Source organism: Pithys albifrons, chromosome 2, assembly GCF_047495875.1.
Source record: "Pithys albifrons albifrons isolate INPA30051 chromosome 2, PitAlb_v1, whole genome shotgun sequence".
NCBI classification, from domain to species: Eukaryota; Metazoa; Chordata; class Aves; order Passeriformes; family Thamnophilidae; genus Pithys; species Pithys albifrons.
In genome coordinates, this window is record NC_092459.1 from 11,627,726 (window position 1) to 11,650,375 (window position 22,650).

Sequence of the window (22,650 nt, forward strand, 5' to 3'; positions counted from 1 at the left end):
ATTTAACACATGCCAGGAATTACCTAGGATGAAATCATGTAGTACAACGTTAGCCAGACTAGCAGTAAACCTTATGTTACCAGTTTTGGTGCAATACTCTTGCAACAGGGAGGTTTAGGGCTTTCACATTTCTTTAGAGGCAATTGTCTGCCACTCTTAGATTTTTCAAACTACAGATGTGCTGAAAACAGCCTGCATGGTTGTTGAAATTATCTGTCCTGCCTCATATTCACAAAGCATGTTATTACCTCACAGGCACTTATACATGATGGCACTATCTGCATCTTTTATTATTTGAAGATGAGTGACAGAAACACAATCTGGCCTTAAATAAAAGATAGTAAATCCGGAGGTGCTAAATCAGATCCATCCTTTCTGGAACTGAGGTGAAAATGCAAGATGCACATTCCTCTGGGATTTTGGAAAGTGCAAGTGCCAGCTTGCTCCATTTTGATATCTCTCTTCACCAGCTAATGAGCCTCCAAACACCAAAGTTTTCACTACATTTCAATACCCTTCTTGGAAAGGTAAATGGGCTTGAGACAAGCCAAAATAAAATTAAATAAAATAAAAGCAAATTTTATTCATAGAAAATGGTAAATTTTTTGACAAAAAGGCTTGCAGTGTTACCTTGTAAATGTAAGTGCTAAGCTTGCTCAGATCACTCTCTGGCAAGAGGTTGTCAGCAACACAAAAAATACCAGCTATGTGATCCTACATTCAGATACTCAGTAAGAACATTGTTCACCACTGAAGTTTAGTTAAATATGCACAATTTTATTTATTGAAGAGATTAGGACAAAAACATTAAACCAAATACATGACAAAGCACCAGAGGCAGTAAAACCCCACCATGCACATCACCAATCTTTCCTCCTATAAGGTACTTACAAAATAAAAAAAAAAGTCCTTCTTGACAGAGCACCATCTTCAGAGTGTAAAAACATTACTCCTTTATATTCTTAGTTACCAAAATAGAACCAAGGCAGGTCAGCTGCAGCTAGCTTTGTCTCTTGATAAAGAACTGTGAAACATCCTCTTGAGAGTGGGACCATAACTTTCCTGCAAGGCAGGCAAATAGCATCCATACGTCAAATGCCAAGTAGCTGTACGCACATGCCACATACTATAATTAAGCACAAATTCAAGTAACATTTACATACTACAGAGTCCACATGTACCTACCCAAAAACATGACCACTTCACAAAACGTATACAGGCAGTAATATCAGAACAACTGAGGTACTGGAAACACAAATATTTATGCCAAGAGATTTCAATATCATACAGCAATATAAAAGCAGTAATAAAAACATTTGCCAGTCTAAATCAAATAAAGCTATCTAAAAAAAAGAAGCTAAATAAAAGGTTATTTAGGGACAGAAATACCTGAACAGAAAAGAAGTGTGTTAACTACAGCATGTAACATGTCATCCCAAGTCAACCCGTAATTGAAGTACTGGCTTAATATATCACTACTGTGACATTTTCTTCAATAAATAGAATAAGTCTTGACAATACAAAAGGTGCATATTACTGTGTATGTTTCAAGAGGAATATCTGTAATATAAATGTTCAGCTTATTAATACCCTCTTATTTCTTAATCTGGACATAAACAAAAAATCAAAGCCAAACAATTGTTTTCCCAAGTTGAAAGGAATTCAAAGAAAAAAACCCAATACTCTTCTTCAGTAATAAAATGCCCTCTATTTACATGTGGGCCAGTCAGTAAAGAAGAGATCCATTCTCAGATAAAGACACAGTTAAGGGCTTTCTGCCCTCTCTAGTCATATATGTGCAGCATGGCAGATATGGAAGCCAGTATCTCATATCTTTTAAAAAAAATTATAGAGTTTTCTCCCACCCCCACCCCCCCCATTATAGCAGTAATGCATCTGGAAGTTGAAGTTATAATAGCTTCCTGCACAAACCATTTGACACAAAACAGAACAGCCTGCTAAATGACAGTTACTTCCCCTTAAGGGAACAAAGCATTAAAATGTCATTTCCTGACAAGAATATTTAGTAGTTTATTTAGAAGAAATGAATTGAAAATAGCTATCAAGAGACATGAACTGAAATTTTGTTTGTTTTTAGCACCCACTTTTCATGTCCATCTTTGTGCACCTAATTTTTTCTTATATTAATCCCATTAATTATTAGACATCCGATTACAAAAATGTAAGCCAATTGTACTTTCCCTGAATAATGGCTGAAGTTAAATATCTAACAGTGCGATGCCAAGATGTGAGCTGAGGCAAAAACGTTTTTATTTGTTGTGAGTTACCACTGTTTTTAATGGAACAGAAACAGGAGTGATACAGCTGCACCAGAATTGGCATGTGCAGTCTCCTTGGCTCCAAAAGGTGAGAAGCTACAATTGCTCCATGCTGCCTTTTCTCCTCCAAATCAATCTAACCTGATAGCAAGCTCCCCCCGCCCCCCCCGGTCTGTCCCCATGCTACATTTGTTATATTAGCTCCTTGTGGAGGTTCCTTCTCAACCTGAGGACCTCTGAGTGTCTTTTGCTACCAAGCTAGGCTGATGCAGGATGTGATTCAACGCGGTCAGGAAGGGCTCCTTCATGTGTCCATCTCCAGGTTGTGTACCTTCTGAACACCAGTCTTTGTGCTCAGTTAAAGAAAGGGTCCAAGTCTTCTTCCATGTTGACATCAGGCACCAGTTGATCTGATACTTCCTTAGCACCATATCCTGAATTCGATACATTAAAATCTGTAGAAAACCATGGATGGTCCAGAATTTCCTGTGAAGTCAGCCTTTCTGATGGCTCCCGACGCAGTATGCTACGTATGAGGCATTTTGCCTTGGGGGATAGAGTTTCTGGAATGTTAAACTGCCCACGACGGATCTTGCTGAAGAGGGAACTAGGCTCAATGTCATGGAAAGGATAGCGTCCAACAAGCATGGTATAAAGCATGACACCTAGACTCCATACGTCCGCTGCTTTGCCAGAGTAGCTGCCATTTGTGTTCAAGATCTCTGGACTCACATAGGCTGGGCATCCATGCTTATCAGAAAGAGAGTCATCATTTCCTCTTAAAATATAAGCATCTTCTAGGCTTTCCAATTTCACTCTAGTCCTGCAGGCAAAAAAAAAAAACCCAAACAAACATCAAGGTAAGCAAACATCAAACACAAATTCCTGGCTGTTGCAATTACATGGTTATAAGGAGTCATACTCTATAAAATTCAACAACCACAGAAGTGAGTCAGTGTAAAATCCCACTCACAGCAGTGGTTACAGACAATTGATACCATCTCTTCCATATTTGTTAGAGATATTAGAGACATACAGGTAATACTGCCACATAAACAGCTGCAAGATTTCAAATCTAGTTATGTCCAGTAAACTCATTAATACGGTTTTAAAAAGATAAAAGGAACTGCTGTATTCATGCATTTGGTTAGTTTTATATAGATGTGATTTCCAAAAGGAGACAAACCTCAAGACTTTTTCTGTATCAGTTGCACTGTAATGCACCTGTGTAGGACTCATACCGAAACACAAACCCAGCCGTAATTACACAAGGTTATTTTGACACCTTCATGCTGTCAAGCCACTCCTTGCACCTGTAATTCCACAAGGTTTAACAGGAATAAAATGGTCACTCTGACCCTAAACAATCCCCCTAACCAATCAACATTTTCCTTTATCCCAGCATCAAGGTACAGCAATTTTAACAGATTTCAGTCTTCCCAAAGAGACCTTTGGGCAAAGGGAGACCAAGTGAGCTGAACGCTGCCAAGATTAACAGCAAGCCAAACCAGAAGAGCTCCTCGTGTTGGAATGAACAGGGAAGCTAGCAGAGGACTTGAAGAGAGATGACAGGGATGCTTTATGTAGACAGCAAACTCTTTTTGCCTGCAAAGTACTGCAAACTCATCATTGTGCTGCAGTAATTATCTCTGCAAGACAATTTTCTTCCCTTATGGATATCACACAGGAGAAGAAAAAGTGATGCAGAGCTGGTTGTCATAGCACTAGATGAACATAACCTTTCCTTTCAATTCTCACTGCTAGGGCCTGTACCTATATTTAAAAATCTGTCCCTGTTGGAGGCATGCAAAGGATTACCAACTACTCTCTAGACCATGTGCCAGCAATGGCAGGTTTTGAGAACAGAATCAATGCAACAGGGCTTGTCCAGTGCCTTTGGATGGCAGAATGATCTAGTAGTAGTGGAGGCTTTCTTTTCAACAACTTGGGATCGTAACTCAACTTTGGGTATTACTGTCCTCGTCTCTCAACCTCACAGGTCTGTTACAATCACTCTGTGTCATGGCCGTGTTTCCACACCACAGACATTCTCAGGCAGGGACTGAACTTCATCCCAGAAAGCACAACTGACGTCTCCTGACTAAAGCACATCATTTAATTGACATTAAAATTGACAGGGAGAGCCCTGTCTCTTAAAGGTTTACTGAAGACAACATTGCTTGAGCTGGAGCTGCAAAAGACATCTGGGCCAGCTTTGGTTTGGACTTGGTTCCATGGCAGCTCAGCCCTATCTTCTTTGAACCAACAGAAGAGCATTTTATTCCGCAGAGTACTCCAGAGGCAACTGTGCCATAAACTCTTATAATGACACTTGGACCTTTTCAACAGCTAGAAACATTTACTAGCAGAGGTGAAAGCCCCTCTGGCAAGGTGCCTCAAATGAGGAAGTCGTAAATACAAAATTCAGAATACCTGGCTCCCAAGCATAGTGTGTCAGGGCAACTCTTTCTCTCCTTAAATAGGCCAGTGTTTGCTCCTCCAGTTAGAAGGTGATGGGCTTTGCTCAACACACCTGCTTCCTAATTAATTACACACTGCCGGCCGCACAGCACTTCTGGCCATCGACAATCCCCTCATTAGCACTCAAACAATACTTTATAGCAGCCCCTCACACAGGAAGCTGGCTGCAAGGAGAATCCTAACTACAATTACCAAGACCACAGCAATTCGCACTGTACACAGCTCACAGGCTCCACAACAGGAGAGTGACTAGAGAAGAGCCCTTTCATGGTGCTCAGCTTCAACATGTTCCTGCACCTGCACAGCATAGGGAGAGCAGCAAGAAGAAACTCCCAGAGGGAAAAAAAAAACATGCCAAGGAAGGCAGAGACAGAGAGGCGGAGATGAAAGGGAAGGCATGGACATGAGTTGTGGTTCCATTTGCTTTGCTCACCTCAGTTTTTCCATAGAAAAGCATGTGTAGCAATAAAACAATGAGGCCAGCTACTTAAACATGCATTAAGTCAGTGAACTGCCAGACAGGAAAGCATCAACTCACTTTGCTAACTAACAGAAGCGAAACACACACACAGGGAGCAGGGCAGAGCATGCTATTTATAAACAACTTCCAGAAGGGAATTCACCCCCCCCCCCCCCCATGCTCCCCTGCCATCCCAGTGTCAACAACATAGGGACATGCTGTTTACTTTCCTATCCTATTTTTCATTTTTGGGAGCTGCCAAAGAATTTAGAAAAACAGTTCAATGAGAAGCTTTTATGTTACATAAAATTATTGGAACTCCCTAATCCTTTTCTACAACAGACATAGTACAAAACCACAGAGAGCAGACTGCAAGGTGTGCCCAAAAATTCATTTTTTCTCCAAGAGGAGAAATAATTTCTTGACAATTAAAAAGAAGTAGAACACAAAACCTGTATCGTCTTCTTGCTTTCCTTGCAAGGTGCTGCAGCCTCCATGAATGCTACAGCAGGTTTTGTTCAAGCAAGCAAATGGAACAACAGCTGGCCCTTATCTGTCTGCTCCTCTGTAAGCTGTGGCCAAATGAAGAAAACACTAAAACCAGGTTTTTCATCCTGCTGACCTGACAGGCTTTAAGGAAACAAAAGGTCCCAAATTAAACAAAAGCAAAACCTACACTCCTACTCAGCTCCCAAACCCTCAACCAGAACCACTTGTGTGTTAGGTGCAAGTGGTGAAATGGTTCCTCTGCAACCAGGTGGTGCTTCAGCACAGCTACAGCACTGAGCCTGCATCTCCCCACCAGCTACTGCCTGGTGCATGGCCTCAGCATGACTTCCTCCCCTCTCAATTACACCCAGAAGCAACCTGAGTGTTCCCAAGGTAATTTGTAAGGCCCGGTTTTTTTGCATTAGGTGACAACACAGGTTTGCCACCTTTACAGTAAGGAGAGCACAGGAGCATGGGAAAGGCTGGCTGCCACCGTGGCTCACTGGCTTGGCACAGCTGGTGATAGAAAGCACTCATGAGATGGTTCTGCCAAGAGACTTGCCTCGGCTCTGCCAGCATTCCTCACCACCAACCAGCACTGGGGCTGGGGAGACACACTCCAGTGCATTTTCACAGTGACAGACAACTTCACCCACCTCAGCCTCACATAAAGATCACAGTCTGTATGGTACTACCACAGGGTGTTGCACAGGTGTAAATGGCAAGTCACCCCCCTTTTAACAGTCATTTCACATATTTTCAGACAATCAAACGGAGGAGCCTGGCTCAAGAACTGCTATTTCTTACTGCACAGCACCCACCACTTTTGTGAGAAAGCTTCCAGCTCTGACTGGCCTTCCCTTTCTCCGTATTTCAAGCATTGCCTAAAGGAGCTCAGTTTTCTGCAGGCCAATGAACTTTTTTGGTTTTTGTTTGGTTTTTTTTTTTTTTTGGGGGGGGGGGGCGGGTGTTAATGCAGGGAGTGTGGGGGTGAACGGGAAAGAGGGGATTCTAAAGTCTTAAGCACACAGAAATGCAGAGACATGGTGAACGAGATCCAATGTCTCTCTCCCCCACATGCTCTCTTCTCAGAGGAAGTACAGAAATCAAATACCCAAAAAAAGAATAAAACAACAAACAGACCCTGAAACTGTAAGTAGATTCTGAGAATAAGAACCTCCACAACATAAGGTGGGGAGTGCATCCAACTGCAGAGTAACCAGGCAACCCTAAATCTGACATTTGCTAGCCAAGGGACAGACAAAAACAAATATGGAGATGTGAAATCACAATCAACTTTGAAGTGCCTCCCACCACAGAACAGAAAAAGGACAAACACAAATAATCCTTTATTTTTTTTTAAAGTCACACTTCTATAAAACTGTCATTATCTAAATAATTAACTCATATCAGTCAACTGAAGGACCCCTACAAGAGGATAACACTTTTCCAAAAGCACCAGCATTTGAGTACAATAAACAGTTACAACAAAATTATTCCCTAAAGTACAAATGTAAGCTACTGCCACAGCCGGATGAGAATCACTTTGTACACATACTGTATGGCAACAAAGACTTTTGTCAGGGCTTACGTAATTACAGTACATAATTTCAAGTTTTAATGCAGGCCCTGAATAAGCACTTGGAAAAAGAGCACTATGCATCTATCAGATCATTGATAAAACACTGCATTAGTCTAATGCATTAAAAAAATACAACCCCGAATCATAGCTATTTAAAAAGGGGAAGCTATTCTGCCTATGAATGCTTTCCCATTACTGTTGAATGAAACCACAGAAGTGCAATCAGAGGGCAGCAGCCGCACTCGGACGGGAAATGCGTCTTTGTCCCCATAGAAACCGTCAGGGAAACCCATGAAAAACAATACCACTCTGAGTTTCTTATCAATATGCCATTCATTACTTGACTGCATTCAGACTTTGCTCTTCAGTAATGTAACAAAACCTAATCAATTAAATGTCTTCCAGAAGATTCGTCAATGCAACTTCCTGACTTAGCACCCACCTCTGGCTTTGTTGCACGTCCTACACTTTTTTCTGACTGATTCACATTATTCCCCCTGGCACAGCTTAGGACAAATTGCTATCCTGCTTTTTGACACTGAAGCCAGGACTGTAAGAACCCAGCATTCACACTTGATCTCCAAAAGAAAACACAATTTGCATACCAAAATCAGTGCAATTATTCAGAGGGCTCTAAGCTCATAAGGCAGAAGAAAAATACCTCAATAAATCTGAAACATTTAAAGCAGAGATAGCAACTGATAGTCTGAGTTTTTCAGAGGAAAATATCTCCACTGCAGCGAATTAGCAGTCAGTAGTAAAGGAGCCTGCACTTGAATCAATGCAAACAGTTGCTTCTAGTCTGTTCCCAAAGCCATCTGTAACAGTAATAACACCCAAACCACAGCTGAGCCGCTGTTACCATTTTGGGAACACTAACTGCAGACCAGACCCACAATTTTTGCACAGCAACACTCCCCACATGATAGCCAAATCAGCTGTTTGAGGAGGGCATTTGAAGGAGCTATCCTGCTACGGACCTCCAGGTACACTACTATTTGTTACTCAGGCTGAGTCAAATTAGATGATCCAGATTTACAGACTCTATGCAGCAGACTCCAGAAAACAACCGTCACTGACACATGAATTGCCATTTTATTAATACGATTGTGGATAAATATAAAATGGCAGTTTCTAAAGGTGCCTCACAATATTCCTCCTACACATAAAAACTGGAGGTGCTCAAGCAATATTATCTCATATTTCTACATTACTCTGGCTGAGGCCAGAAATGCCTCCCCCTAGGTAGAAGCACTCAAGCCATTGACTGCCCAGTAGACCAGGGATTGCTCCTATGTGGCCAATAACTCACAGGTCATTTAATCAAGGCCAGTTGCTCACACCCCATCATAAAGATGAGAAGAGCATGCATGCAATTAAGAGGAAAAAAAAAAGGGAAGCTCAACATTGGAAACAGTTACCTTTTCCTAATTGATTTTGTTTTTAACTAAGGTGATCTCTTCTAAATAATGCAGAAGTAGGATGCCACCAGGGAGCTAGTGAGACAGGGCAGGCAGCTAACAAAACTCTGGGCAGATGATTTGCAGCTTGGTGCACACACTCGTTCTGAACTCACAACTACCCATCTCCAGGGGCAGTGAGGCACACAGGAGGATCAGGAAGGAAATGTTATGCCATCAATTTAAATCCTGTTCTTTCACCAAAAGATCCCTTTCCAGTGCAAAACAGCACAGAGCATGTGAGTTCACCACACAATATCCTACACAACTTCAAGGAAGGAAAAAAACAAACTCTGCACAAAGGCTGTCAGACAAACAGTCTCTTGCATAATGAAACAGGCTCAAGGATATATTTCAAAAGACAAGTGTGACTTGCAGGCAGCACAGGTTTACAGGATGAACCTTGTTCCTAAGGGAAGATTCCTTCACTGGCACTTCCGCAGAATGAGGAAGCCTCTAAAAATTACATCTTCCCCACCCTTCCTCCACAGGGATGTTACCAGCACACTCAGCCCTGCCCGCACCCCTTTCCTGACATGCAGTACCCAGCAACTTAGAGCTTTTAACTTGTTCTGGTTTTGGTTTTTATATTTTGTTTCTTTGTGGTTTTTTTTTCCTAGAGAATTTGACTTAAAAATACTCTGATGCACCTTCAGGAAGGGCTGGTGCCCCAAAGACCTCAGCTTTAGAACAGTCAAACAGGATTGCTGGTGACAACCTGTCCTGTATGCCATGCCCTTACTGCCCAAGGAGAAAGCACGTTCCCCAGAAAGTAAGCTGGGTAATGATGAATGTGTTGGGGTGCAGGCTCTGAAATCCAATGCTGATCTTTCCACAGAGGGGCTCAGTTATAATACTCTGAGCAGTCCACTTTTTGATAAGCATCTGGCTTAGGGCAGCTACTTTACCACCTCACTTTCATCTTTTTAGATCATGTTGAAGACCAGAGCTTTAAAAGGCTCTGCTGTGAACCATATGCTGTGCTCACCGTCTTTTATAGATCTTTTCATATGACACATGATGAAGCTCCACAGGGAAAGGAGACTACAATTTTATTTAGTTAGGATAATTGCATGGCATGAAAACAGCCCTGCACTTTCTGAGCCTGGGATGGATGCTCAGCATATCTAAGATAGAACCTTGCCATTATTTCACAACCCTATGGAAAATGTTTTGCTTAGACATCTGCAACCACATCTCCCAGCAATTCACATCTACCAAAAAGCAGGTGCTTAAGACTAAATAAGTCCCAGGTTGGCTTCTGTTTACAATCTCTGCCTTTCCTCTCCTTCCCAAAGTCTGAAGTAATCTCCCAAGGAGATAAGGGCAGCAGAAGAATTTCACACTGATGATCCACTGCAGCTGTGACTAGCTGGTCTCCTGTTTCCCTTCCTCACCATCACCACAGACATCCTCAGTCTTCCCACATAAGTCAACAGAGAGTCTTTTGCGTGAGTATTTTGTCCTAAGACACATCTACTTCAGGGACTGTAAAGCACCTTTTATCAGAGAATTCAATGGGCATTTCATGACAGGTGCCCAACACATGACAGCCAACACATAACATGACATTCAGCCTGAACAGAGAGAGTGAAGAAAAGACAAAGCCCCACTATGAACCGCATATCAAAGGACAGACGGTTCAGGGGTAAATTCTCCTGCAAACTCCAGCATTGGGTACAACAGCAAAGGTTCTTGCCACTCATGGTCTCACTCATGGGCCTTGAGTCCATTTGAGTTCCCATCCTCATCCCAGGGCCAGCCAATTTTCCCTGGCTTTCGCTTTAATTAAGGGTGCAACACTTAATCTCCATGACTATCTATGCCCTTGGGAGGAGATTTAAGTACTTCACAGGGCTGGTGTGATGTTCAACATCTGCAGACAGCCTCTCTCTTTGCATTCCACTGGGAAGCGCACCACACACCCCAAAAATACAAAGTGCTCCCATGGAAGACAGTAAGAAAACAGAGACTTAGTAACCAAACCACATAAAGGCAAAAGGAGGTATGAAGCCTTTAGTGGAAACAGTTGTGCAACCACTTCATCTTCTATCCTAAGCCTGACAGCAGAGACTTGCTGGCTGTGAAGAAATTTGTCTTCCTCCCCACATTCTAGGATTAGTAATTTCTGGTCTGAAATCTGACCTGTGATTCTCTACTATTGAAGAACTTGTGCTCTTTGGTCCTGTGGTCCCATTCAGGGTAGTGTAAAGTGCTTAAATGACAGAACAGATGAAGACTGGTTTTATTTCTAAATCTTCTGGAATTTAAAGAGCACTCCTATTTTGTTTGACTTTATGCTACTTTAGGACTCTATTTCTAGGACTTCAATAAAGTGTTAACTTACCAGTTCTCTATGGAATTGTAAGGAAAACAGCAAGTTCTAATACTACAGTGAAAAAGCTGCTGATCACATTACATTTTGACAAAAAGGGAGGAAACTTACTATTAACTCTAAAAAATGGAAGGTCTTTGTGGAAAAAGGTATGCATTCGTATATTGGGGGGGGATCAGATTTGTATCATGAGGATTGCAAACAACATAACTAGGTCACCTTAAAGCATCATCCACTCAAAGCTGAGAAATTCTAGAGGAAAAAAGATAAAAATATTCTAAGAGAACCAAGTAAATATGTTATGCTAACACAGACTTTCTAAATTAGTGTACTGTACTGGCTTCATTCCCCTGGCACAGAGGAAAAAGTGTCAAATGATATTTATTTTTTATTGAATCCCACCTGCCTCATATTTACTCAAAGAATACAGGAAAATTACAATATCTAAATACCAAAATTATTTTAATTTTCCCTTCAACAAGTATGATGAACGTACAAGGTCTTTAAGTTTCAAATATTACGACAGCTAATATTTTAATATAATTAAAGGCTTAAAAATGCACTAAAGAAATTAATAATTCCCTGAGAGCAGAAATGTTCTTGTATTAAGCAAACCATTGAAACAACCAACACAGAAATGCTTCATTTGATTCTGAGATCTTTGAGGTGGCTCTTTTTCAAAGAATCTACTACATATCAAACTGATGAAGTGCTTTATTAGCTCTATACTGTGTATAGCACCATTTTTAGCACAACCCAGAAAACCTGAAATGTTTTTATAGGACATCAGCTAGGAGAAGGGCACAATTGCTCTACCCAAGGGCCTGCTGTGACAATGGAAAACAGTAAATATCATGCCATGAACACATTAAAACTACTCCAAAGCAAGAGCCTCACATCAACCTTGACCTGGTTTAATACGCAGGACAAAAAATAATTAACAACATGAATGGAAGCAAAAAACACATAAGACCACATATTTTTCATAGCTTATTTCCACTGTTTCAGATTCAAGTTTTATTCTGAAGTCTAAGGACACAATTTTGGAAGTATTCAAGCATCTTAAAGGTACTTTGGAAAGTATGTTGAGACTTAGCATGGCAAGTCAGTGTTGTTTTCCACATTTTCAGTGTTCTGGAAGTCCCCACACTCATTTAATGGATTTGCTGCTGCTTGCTAACCCTGTCTTACAAAACATTTCCAGCCATTCTGTAATGTCTTAGAATTTCTGCTTCATCATGATCAGCTGCAGGCTTATGGAGTTTAACTCTGAAATTTCAATACTACAAGACTGGCTATTTCACCTCAGGTTTATGAAGGGATTCATAGACACACCTCCCCCTAAAAACCACAACCACTCAACGTTTTATACAAAACAGAAAGCCTTGTAGCAACAGAAAAAACAGAAAGCCTTGTAGCAACAGAACACATCATTTTCATGGAATGCAATTTACCATATCTTCAAACTTCCTGCAGTTCAGGATTTAAAGAATCTACAAATTACCTTGAAACACAGACAAATTGTTTCTGCTTCCACAGGGGAATTCTGAATTTAAGTGCTGATGTACTTATAAACATGTACTTATAAACACCATCACAGTCCATCTTTAATTCAGCACATTAAGAGAACGTCACTAATAAGATTAGGACCCCTACAAAATGCTCAGTGCTACCAACCTCCAACAACACTTTATTCCACCTTCTTACCACCCAGTTCATTATAAATATCCCAAGGCATAGTGATTTGCAACATCCAAATGTCATGCATTCTTAGTAGTGACATCAGTTGGAGCCAAGAGCACTCAAGGTTGCTGCTATATCAGGAGCCTGAATCTTTGCAAATTCCTTCTATAATTTAGATAATAGAAATAGGGTAGCAATAGTTTCAACACTGCAAGCATCTGCCTGAAAAACTCTAGGAGATCTGTTTTTATATTGAACTACCACGATATCATCAGGATCAATGAAAGGAGAGGTACTAAAAAATGTTTTAATTGATTTTCTTTTTTAAACAAATTGAACTGCTTCCATATATCTTTCATATTCCCTCTGGCTCCTCCAGTGTGGCAGCTCTCAGCTCAGAGCAGACAACCATCTTATGCAAAAAGAATAAAAGCAGCAAGTTTTCCATTCATGTGTTGTTGCCTGCATACTGGATTTCCCATCTTTTCTTCTACGAAAACAAACGCTGTGAGAATCTTCAGGAAGAGAAAGCTTTAAACTGAACTGCAGGAAAATAGCCACGGAGAAACAGGAAAAGAACTACTAAGAAAGAGCTCTGCTGAAAAGCAGGCAACCCACAGCAGCAGAGTTCACACGCATTTCTCAAAACATCATTTTTATCTCTTTTCCTCCCTCCTTGGTTCACTACAAGTACCAAAGTGCAAGGGATGGTGCTGCAGCCATGCCCCAGGCACTACTGCTGATGAATGCTCCTGAAGGGCAGGCTGCTCAGCACACAGACATCCTCACCAGCACCAGCAGTCTCAGAGAGATGGGAGTTTGATGGGGTGCAAGCAACACACAAACACCTCTGTGAAACTCAGGAAGGACCAGGAAGATTTTTCACCCTAAATATAGCAGCAAATTGAAAGTGATGACTGATTACAGTCTGATGATCAGAGCATGTGAAAAAAGACAGTCACTGCTGTTTGGTTCTATTTCTATCTCACACTATTTCATCTCTGTTTAGCAGAGAAAGGATTACAATACCTTTCTACTTACAAACCAACATTACATCCAGAAGAAAACCACATTATGATCATCTTAAAAATAACCAGCAAGTCCTATTTGACCTTTAAAGTATATCATTACAAAATTAGAAGACCGTACTCAAAAGTAAGTAACTGTGATTTTGCAGAGGACAGTTACGTTAAAAACATTCATCAAAGCCAACACTGCTATTACAGTACACACCACTTTTCTTGGGTGGCTGAAGGATTTGGCCCTGTGCCTCATGTTGTATTCAGTTCCTAGTAAGCAACAGGGTAGTTCAACAGTATTCAGCATGGGCCCACGTCTGCTCCCACTGCGTTGCTCTGAGCTCACGCTGCCTTCCCTTGGAGGAGCTTTACCAAGTCCTGTTCTTCACATAAAGCCACATGAGTTTACATATATCCCCAGGAAAAAACATCCACTGTAACATTAGGATGTTACCAGCTACAATAGAAAAAAATTCCTCCCTCAACTGTTTTTTACAAGTTTCCTTCTTATCTTCATCAGAGGTGCTATAATGGTGCTTAAGTATTAAACTGGGAGTAAAAGTTGTGAAAATACAGTTTACATCTATCTGGTCTGCATTTCTTTGTGAATAGACATTAGGCTAGTTTCATTTTTGGCTTTTTCATTTGAAAAGGATGAAAGGGCAACCATATATATTGGGCCTGCGTCGAAAAATAAGGAATAGCTATTTGCTTTGTAGAGAGTTGTCTGAAGTGAATTAAGAAGTGAAAATATGTCTTTTATTTTTCATTCTATAAATAGATTAAAAGGAGAAGTCTATTTAGGGAAACTTAGCTTGCAATACAATTTAAGTAGAGGAGATTTAAACAGGATAGATGGTTGTCACTTTTGTATTATGCCAGGAACTTCTCTTTCTTGGGTAAATTGTGTATTAGTTTTTTCTAATTATGTATTAGTTTTTTCTAATTTGTGGATCACAGACTTTCTGAGATTGTAGGAAACTTATGTGCCTTACTTGTTGCTTATAACTCCCCCAAACAGCTCCAAATGGAACTAATATGCACTGGTTATTTTCAGTAAAGCTCTCCAGAACAACCATTTTATTCTGCATCAGTTTGAACAAGTTTTCAGAAAATTTATAGAATTTAATTAAAAACGGCAAAACATCTCCTCGTGTTGTACCAAGATATGAAGAAGTACAAAGGTAGGTTCTGCCTCCATTTAGTTTCTTCTTTTTTGTTTCTTTGGTTGGGTGCTTTTGTAATGGTAATATTCCAATTTAATCCCTCTGTGAAAGCCTGACATTACTCCATTTATTACCCTGATACCTTATGTGGAAGGTGCTAGTAAATTTATCATGCAAGACAAAGAAAACTAGTAACTACAAAGAAAGAGGTGGTAAGTTTCCACAGGTAAAAAAGTCTAGCTATAGCCCCACATCAGAAATGGCAGTTCAACAATAAAAAAGAGGAAAAAAAGAGGAAAAAAAGAGGAAAAAAAGAGGAAAAAAGAGGAAAAAAGAGGAAAAAAGAGGAAAAAAAGAGGAAAAAAAGAGGAAAAAAGAGGAAAAAAGAGGAAAAAAGAGGAAAAAAGAGGAAAAAAGAGGAAAAAAGAGGAAAAAAGAGGAAAAAAGAGGAAAAAAGAGGAAAAAAGAGGAAAAAAGAGGAAAAAAAGAGGAAAAAAGAGGAAAAAAAGAGGAAAAAAGAGGAAAAAAAGAGGAAAAAAAGAGGAAAAAAAGAGGAAAAAAAGAGGAAAAAAAGAGGAAAAAAAGAGGAAAAAAAGAGGAAAAAAAGAGGAAAAAAAGAGGAAAAAAAGAGGAAAAAAAGAGGAAAAAAAGAGGAAAAAAAGAGAAAAAAAAAGAGGAAAAAAAAGAGGAAAAAAAAAGGAAAAAAAAAGGAAAAAAAAAGAGAAAAAAAAAGGAAAAAAAAAGGAAAAAAAAGGAAAAAAAAGGAAAAAAAAGAAAAAAAGGAAAAAAAAGGAAAAAAAGGAAAAAAAAAGGAAAAAAAAAGGAAAAAAAAAGGAAAAATAAAAAGAAAAAAAAGGAAAAAAAAGGAAAAAAAAAGAAAAAAAGGAAAAAAAAAGGAAAAAAAAAGGAAAAAAAAGGAAAAAAAAAGGAAAAAAAAAGGAAAAAAAAAGGAAAAAAAAAGGAAAAAAAAAGGAAAAAAAAAGGAAAAAAAAGAAAAAAAAAGGAAAAAAAAAGAAAAAAAAGGAAAAAAAAAGGAAAAAAAAAGGAAAAAAAAAGGAAAAAAAAAAGGAAAAAAAAAAGGAAAAAAAAAGGAAAAAAAAGAAAAAAAAAGGAAAAAAAAAGGAAAAAAAAAAAGAAAAAAAAAAGGAAAAAAAAAAGGAAAAAAAAAAAAGGAAAAAAGAAAAAGGGTAGTTCCCCAAGTACCACAGCAGCTCATACTACAAACAAGCACCCAAGGAGAAAGGCAGTTTTTAGTGACCACATAATATGCTTAGAAGCAGTCTCCAGACCCTTCTAGCCTGAAAAACAAGAAGCTGTCCTCAAAGCAGTCCTTCAGAAAACACCTGGCTATTCCTCCTCTTCACGTATCCTCACTGCAATGAGCCATTTCAGTCCCCAGTCCTCTGGCATACTGGATCTTATGCTTCTTTCCTCTTTTAATACCAGCAGCATTTATGGTAGCTCAGCTCTTACACCAGACACCCATTCAGAGCCCTCCTTCAGATGTCTCTCCCTTAGGAATGAGGGTACTCCTCTAGGTGGCGATGCAGAGGCCAAACACTGATGCAAATGGCATTCTATACTTATTTTACTTCAAAACCTAAGCCAGAAGGTAAAATGGTACATTCATCCCATTATCAGGTTGCAGAGGAAATAAAGTGTACCACAATCAAATGGTACAACAACAATGAAGGACACAACGTCCTGAAACTCTGAATGTCTGACCTCAGGCATCCATGATGTGTTTACCACCTGTAAAGTAACGGAGACACTTACCTTTCTTCATCCTTGAAAATAAACTTTCGCAGCTTGAGATCTCGCAGTACCAGTCCACCATCATGGCAGTGTGCAACAGCGGAAGCTATTTGATAGAAGAGTTTGGCTGCCTCCTCTTCTTTAAGCTTCTTGCAGGTACGAACAAACGAATGCATGTCCCCATAGCTCCTTTCAAAGAACACATACGCTTTTGTCTCCCCAAGAATTATTTCAGTAATTTGGTTGATATTTTTATGCGCAGGCAGACAAAAACATGGTGCTAATAACTCCTGATAGCAGCCAATATCAAACACCTGCAGAAACAATGACAGTAAAGCCAGGGTTAGCAACATGAAGGACAGTGAAGTCATGGTACATCTCATTCTGTTAACAGAACCATCTCTAAGTACAATTTATGCTCCTAGTGAAGCTGCACCAATGTAAACAGGATGTCACAAGCTCACGGTACTGAGGACAAGACAAAACAGACTGTACAGCCCCACACAGAAGATACTCGTAACCTTGACAGAAAAGGCTAGTCTTCAAAACTGGTAGCAAGCATAGTTTCATTAGCTAACAGCTGACGAAATTTAGAATGCAATGTAAATTAGGCTGTGAAAATCAGTGGTGTATAAGGGCAGTACCCAGAAAGAAACATGTTTATCTTTTATTTTCCATCCAAATAAATTCACAGAAAATACAGCCAGTACCTTTGTACTGAGAGAAGCTGTCACATTAAATCCACCCTGATACACATGCCTGCCTTTCTTGATTTTATTAACCCATTAAAGCATTAAGGATTTTCAGCTTTAAAGTACCATCTATTGCTATTTCTATTTACTTCCTGCCTTTCATCTCTGAAAAACAGCAAAGTCACTTTCACTTTCCAAGTCTCAGTTCCACAATGGCTGTTTATAAGATCACAAGGCCAACTCGGGAAATAGCTCTGCCTGTTGGAGCGCAGACAAACACCCTTCAAAAGGCAAAGACAAAACCACCCTGAACTCTCTGCATTTCAATCAAGTGCTCCATTAAACGCAGTCTCCCTTTTCTACTAAGTATGTTATCACTGATCTTCTGAATGAGCTGTAAGAATTAAAAAAGGCTTCTGGGAAACCCAAATAAAAAGTTACTATAATCAAGTGATGACAAATGAATCAGTATTTGAGTCAATTGAGAAAAGACCACATTACATGAAAATGAAAGACTTCATTGACAGTAACAGAAGACAGCATACTAACAGAGACTATGAGCAAAGTATTGATAGGAGTGATTTTGATTTTTAAATATACGTGTTCTAGAGCACTACAAAACAAGGGATTACCATTTCCATCAGTATAAAAATTCAATTAATATATAACTTACTCCTGGGTGTTCCATTACATTGTTAAAATAAATTTAAGATAGTCATGTATCCTTTGAACAGAACATAAAAATGAAGAATTCGTATAGTTCTGTAACTCATAATTTAAACTGTAATTGTTTTTTTCTTTTCGTATTCTATCATTTATGTTCAAACAGCAAGTATTTGTATCTTCTCTAAGAAGCAAATCTCTCCCTGCTTTCTCTAAAGCTTTAAGAAGCTTTCAAAATTGAATGGAGTTACAGTTCAATCAAACCTGAGGCTTCAAAACCCAAGTAATTTAATGCTTCAGAGCACCATCCTAACAAACTCCTTCCACAGAAAAGGACACAAATCCCAAAAAAACGGGACACCCCCTCCTCACGCCCCTCCTTCTCCCCTCACCCCATACCTGTGCTGCCATACTCTGGCACAGGAAAAAACAGACTTAAAGGCAGACTGCCAAACAGACCCTGCACATTTTACAGGGGGAGGATTAGCACCGAGGCGTTCTGGTGACATGGTGCGCCAGGGAAGCAGAACCAGGGCGGGGAGGGGGTGTTGCTAAAATCCCTGGTGTGTAATTCATTCCAGAGGAGAATTCATTGACATTTAGATCTCAAAACTCGTAACTACTACACTGTAAGTGAATGGTTCTTCTACAAAGCAGCTGTTATAAAATAAAATTTAAGCAGGAACATTCATACAGCTCAAATCTTCATGTGAAAAAAAAGTCTTTCCAGAATTCTCTCCTAACCAGATTATCCTGATGTGAATTAGTTACATTTTGTGGTTCTCAAACGATGTTAAATAAGTAGCTCTGGATATGTACCAGTAGTGTGTTTGAAAGCGGGTAGATGGGAAGTGCTATCATGCTGCTACAGTCTCAAATACCTTTTATAAAGGGCTTCTTTGTATCCTAGCCTCTAAGATCCCTGGCCTCAATTCAGTAAATGTCCAATAAGCTGCAGTTTGATTTAGTTCTCGCTTGGAATTGAAGTGAGAAGTTACCATTGTTTGGATGCCACAGAGCCTTGAAGCAAATAACAGCATCTGTACAGTCAGTGGGTGCAGCCAAATGAATCTTGAGAATCATCAGTATGTGTCTGTTATCCAACCCAATGTTTCTGCAAGCAATCTCTAAGAGCATCTTCAATAAGATACTAGTGAGCAGGTCTCTGCCGGAAGGCTACTTGACAAATAGTTGTCACGATACTGCAGGCATTTTAAAGCATGCATTAAATTAAGCTGAGTTCAGGACTGACAACTACGTATTCACAAACCAGCAATTCAGGCTAAGATTGTATTTTTGGAGCACAGCTAGTAGTGCCTCTCACATATGGAAAAACTGATACTATTCAAATGTCAGGATCAGCTCAAAAACATACAGCTTAAAGGGAAGGGGAAAAAATAACAGTCCACTCTTTGTGAGCTGCAGTTATGCTGTTCATACTGTTATCAAAACAGTGCCTTAATCCTGCAAACCAAACAGGAAACAAAGAAGCGCATAGCCCCCGCTTAACCACTTGCTATGCAAGTTCACCTAGAATTTCATGCAGAGCAGCAGCTTTGTGGGATCTGTTTATTTCATGAAAAGATGCCAACGTCCTAGAGTGCAGCACTGTACTACTGCATCAAGCTGGGCTTTCATTCTCCAAATTCTCATGTTGTTTCAGTTTAGTAACAAAGCATTCAGTTCAGCATGCAATATTAGTCCTTTGCAAAGTAAAGGGCCTTTTTTACCCAACATAATCACACTAAGTCCTAGGTTTCCTTACAATCAGGTTTTATAACTCAATCACTAAGCGTATTTCAATTGCCCTCTGAACTCCAATCTTTACAAATTGCAAGCAGTAGCAATTATTTTCACTTCTCTGCTACAGGCTAGTCCACAACTTTTTATGAATCAAGTATGAGAAAGTATGAAACAGCCAGCAATACTATTATTAATACCTGGAATACTAATAAGCTGTAATTCGTCTACTTTTCCATCTTCCAGTTAGTTTGACACTAGAAATTTTGCCAAATGGCACAATTCCGTGTTTTGGGAACAATACAAACACTGCAGCATGTGTAGCTAGGTTGCAATTTGCAACATAGCTATAAAAGCTACTATTAAGTACTGCCTCAGTTTCCTGGACATAAGTGGCTCACTGCAGACAATAAGAATCACAATTTGGGAACAAAGGATAACATTCCCTCAGCTTGAAAAGAGGAGAGCATCCCTCCACAGATGTGCCCATATGTGGGTTTCTTTTTCCCACAGCTCACCTTTGAAGAGTAGGAGCAAATTGGGAGGAGGCAGAGAAAAGCCAGCAGGCTAACAGAGTGGGATAGCTATTTTGTCTGCTCTTCTAAAAAACGTAGGTGTGCAGGTTTTATTCTTGCTCAGTTGTGCAATGGGGGAGGATGCTGTTTGCAAACAACCTCAACCGTGAGAGAGCTGAGGCTGATTAATTAGATATGGTTCTTCTCTTTTAAAAACCACTTTTAAGACAAAGCTGATGGCAATCTGCCCTCCCCCCAAGCTTCTCCATCCTCTTCCGTATCCCAACTCACAGAATCGGGGTCAGGAAAAATCGAGGAAGCCAGCAGGTCCGAACACCTTAAAATTAGCTGGGGATTCCCTACTCCATTTTGAAAAGTGAGAGTAGGGAAGATGAGCCTTTCGCCTGATCTGAACTCATGTTAAAACCTTCTTCAAAAAAGGCTCTTTAGCGAACAATATCCCCCGGGTAGAAGGCAAAGCTGGCTCCGGGCCACCGCTATAACGTGGCCATTGTCTGGAGAGAGTGAAAAGTTACAGGATGCGCCTTTAATCCTGTCTCCCTGCCTTTTGTTTCTCCAGTGTTCAATAACTGAGGTATACGACCGTGCTCGCCCTTCTGCGAGGCACGGGAAACCCACGCGCGACAGTGGCGAACCCGGGGGAAAACAAGGAGAAGCATTACCTTGCAAACCAGCTCCTCGCCGCTGTGCAGATGTACGGCTCGGAAAACGTGGTCTCCCTCGAGAGGCTCCAACAATAAGTATTTCCCGATGCAAGAAACGCAATGCGACAAGTTCGGGGTCTCCGGCGGGCTCGGCGAGCCTAGATTCGGACTAAAACTCTGGCTTGGCTCGATGGACCGTATGGACGAGAGCTCTTCAAAATCCTGGGTTTTATTCCGCGGTCTCCCATATCGTGCTATCGTGATAGGGGTTGACCTTTGTATGTTCATGAGTATGGAGAAGACCAGCCGAGACGCTGCACCGGAGCCCTGGCGTGGAGCGCGGTCCCTCGCCCGTCCAGCTGCGGCTGCCTTTGTGTGGCGGGGGGGGCGGGAGCGCGGCGGCGGCGGGCGACCAGCCTCAGCGCCGCGTCCTGGGCACAGGGAGAGAGCGCTCAGCCCGCGGCCCTTTGTTCCCGCCGCCGGCCGGGCGCGCAGCGGCGCGGAGCGGAGCAGCGCGGCGGCGGGGCAGCGGCGCCCGGCGCCGGGGAGGAGAGGAAAGGAGAGGCGAGGAGGGGGCGGCGGCGCGGCCGGGGCTCAGCGGCCGCCGCGCCTGCGGGGCGCTCAGCGCTGGCAGTAACAAAAGGTCGGCAACGCGGTGCGCGCAGCGGGACCGTCCTTCCGCTCCCCTACGGCCCAGCAGCGCCGCGCTGCCGCGGCCCGGCTGTAGATGGCGCGGGAGCCTCGCCGCTAGCGCCCGGGGCGCTCCGAGAATGCCCCGCGAAACAGCGAGGGAGCATTTAACTTAGGGGCCGACAAAGGAGCGGGACCGCGGCGGGAGGCTCGGCTGAGCCACACCGGCACTGGGGGAACGCGGCGGAACGCGGGGCAGCGCGCACCGCACCGCTCCGCGCCGACGGAAAGGAGCGTGCTGTCGTTGTCGCGACAGAACAAAAAGTGCAACCAGGGAACAGGAGAACGGTCCCACGCTCTCCCTGTACAACGGGTTTGCGAGCGGAGCCTCGCTGCTTTCGCCGCGTTCAATGGAGTTCACGCACAAAGAAAAGAAAAACCAGCGCAGCGAGAAGGGGCCGAGCTCTTACTGCAGGGGCTCGGAGGGCGATAGGCGAAAAGGCCAATGGGAAGCACTCAGTTGGAATAGCTTAAAAAATAAACGCAGAGAGCAGATTTTGTTTGGTTTGTTGGTTTTTGGGTTTTTTTGCGTTGGAGAAGTAGGACAAGGGGAGGACAGGGGTGGCCGCGCCGCTCCCCTGCACCGAGGCACCGTCTTCCCCCACGGCGTAGCAGTGACTACTTACGTGGCGGGGACGCTGGCTGCCTCCGTGCCTCGCTGCCGGCCGCCGCACGCCCGCACGGTGCCCAGCGCGCAGGCTGACTGCCCCACCGCCGCCGCCCGCCCCGGCCCGGCCCGGCCCGGCTCCACCGCCCACCTCGCCGCGCCCCGCCCCGGCCGCCCGCCCCGCCCCGCCTCCCCCCGCGCCGGCCGCGCTCGGGGTAAACAAGGTGAGACGTCCTTCCGCAGCCCTGCCGAGCCGAGCCGGGGCTCGCGGGTGTCCCACTGGGTGGGAGCCTTCGGTGTGTAGGTAGCGGGCTGTGCGTGTTCACCAGTACCTGTGATGCTGACCGCGGCTCCCCCCAGCTGACACAG

General features: G+C 42.0%; 1 protein-coding gene across 1 annotated transcript; it reads right to left on the reverse strand.

The window, feature by feature from the left end:
• Positions 1-756: 756 nt before the first annotated feature.
• TRIB2 (tribbles pseudokinase 2) lies at positions 757-22,395 on the reverse strand. Its single transcript, XM_071548330.1, has 4 exons — positions 22,301-22,395; positions 21,003-21,415; positions 16,731-17,023; positions 757-3,102 (listed from the first exon to the last, which is right to left on the reverse strand). The coding sequence occupies exons 2-4, from the start codon at positions 21,270-21,272 to the stop codon at positions 2,634-2,636; spliced, it is 1,032 nt and encodes a 343-aa protein (XP_071404431.1). The 5' UTR covers positions 21,273-21,415; positions 22,301-22,395; the 3' UTR covers positions 757-2,633.
• Between the last annotated feature and the right edge of the window lie 255 nt (positions 22,396-22,650).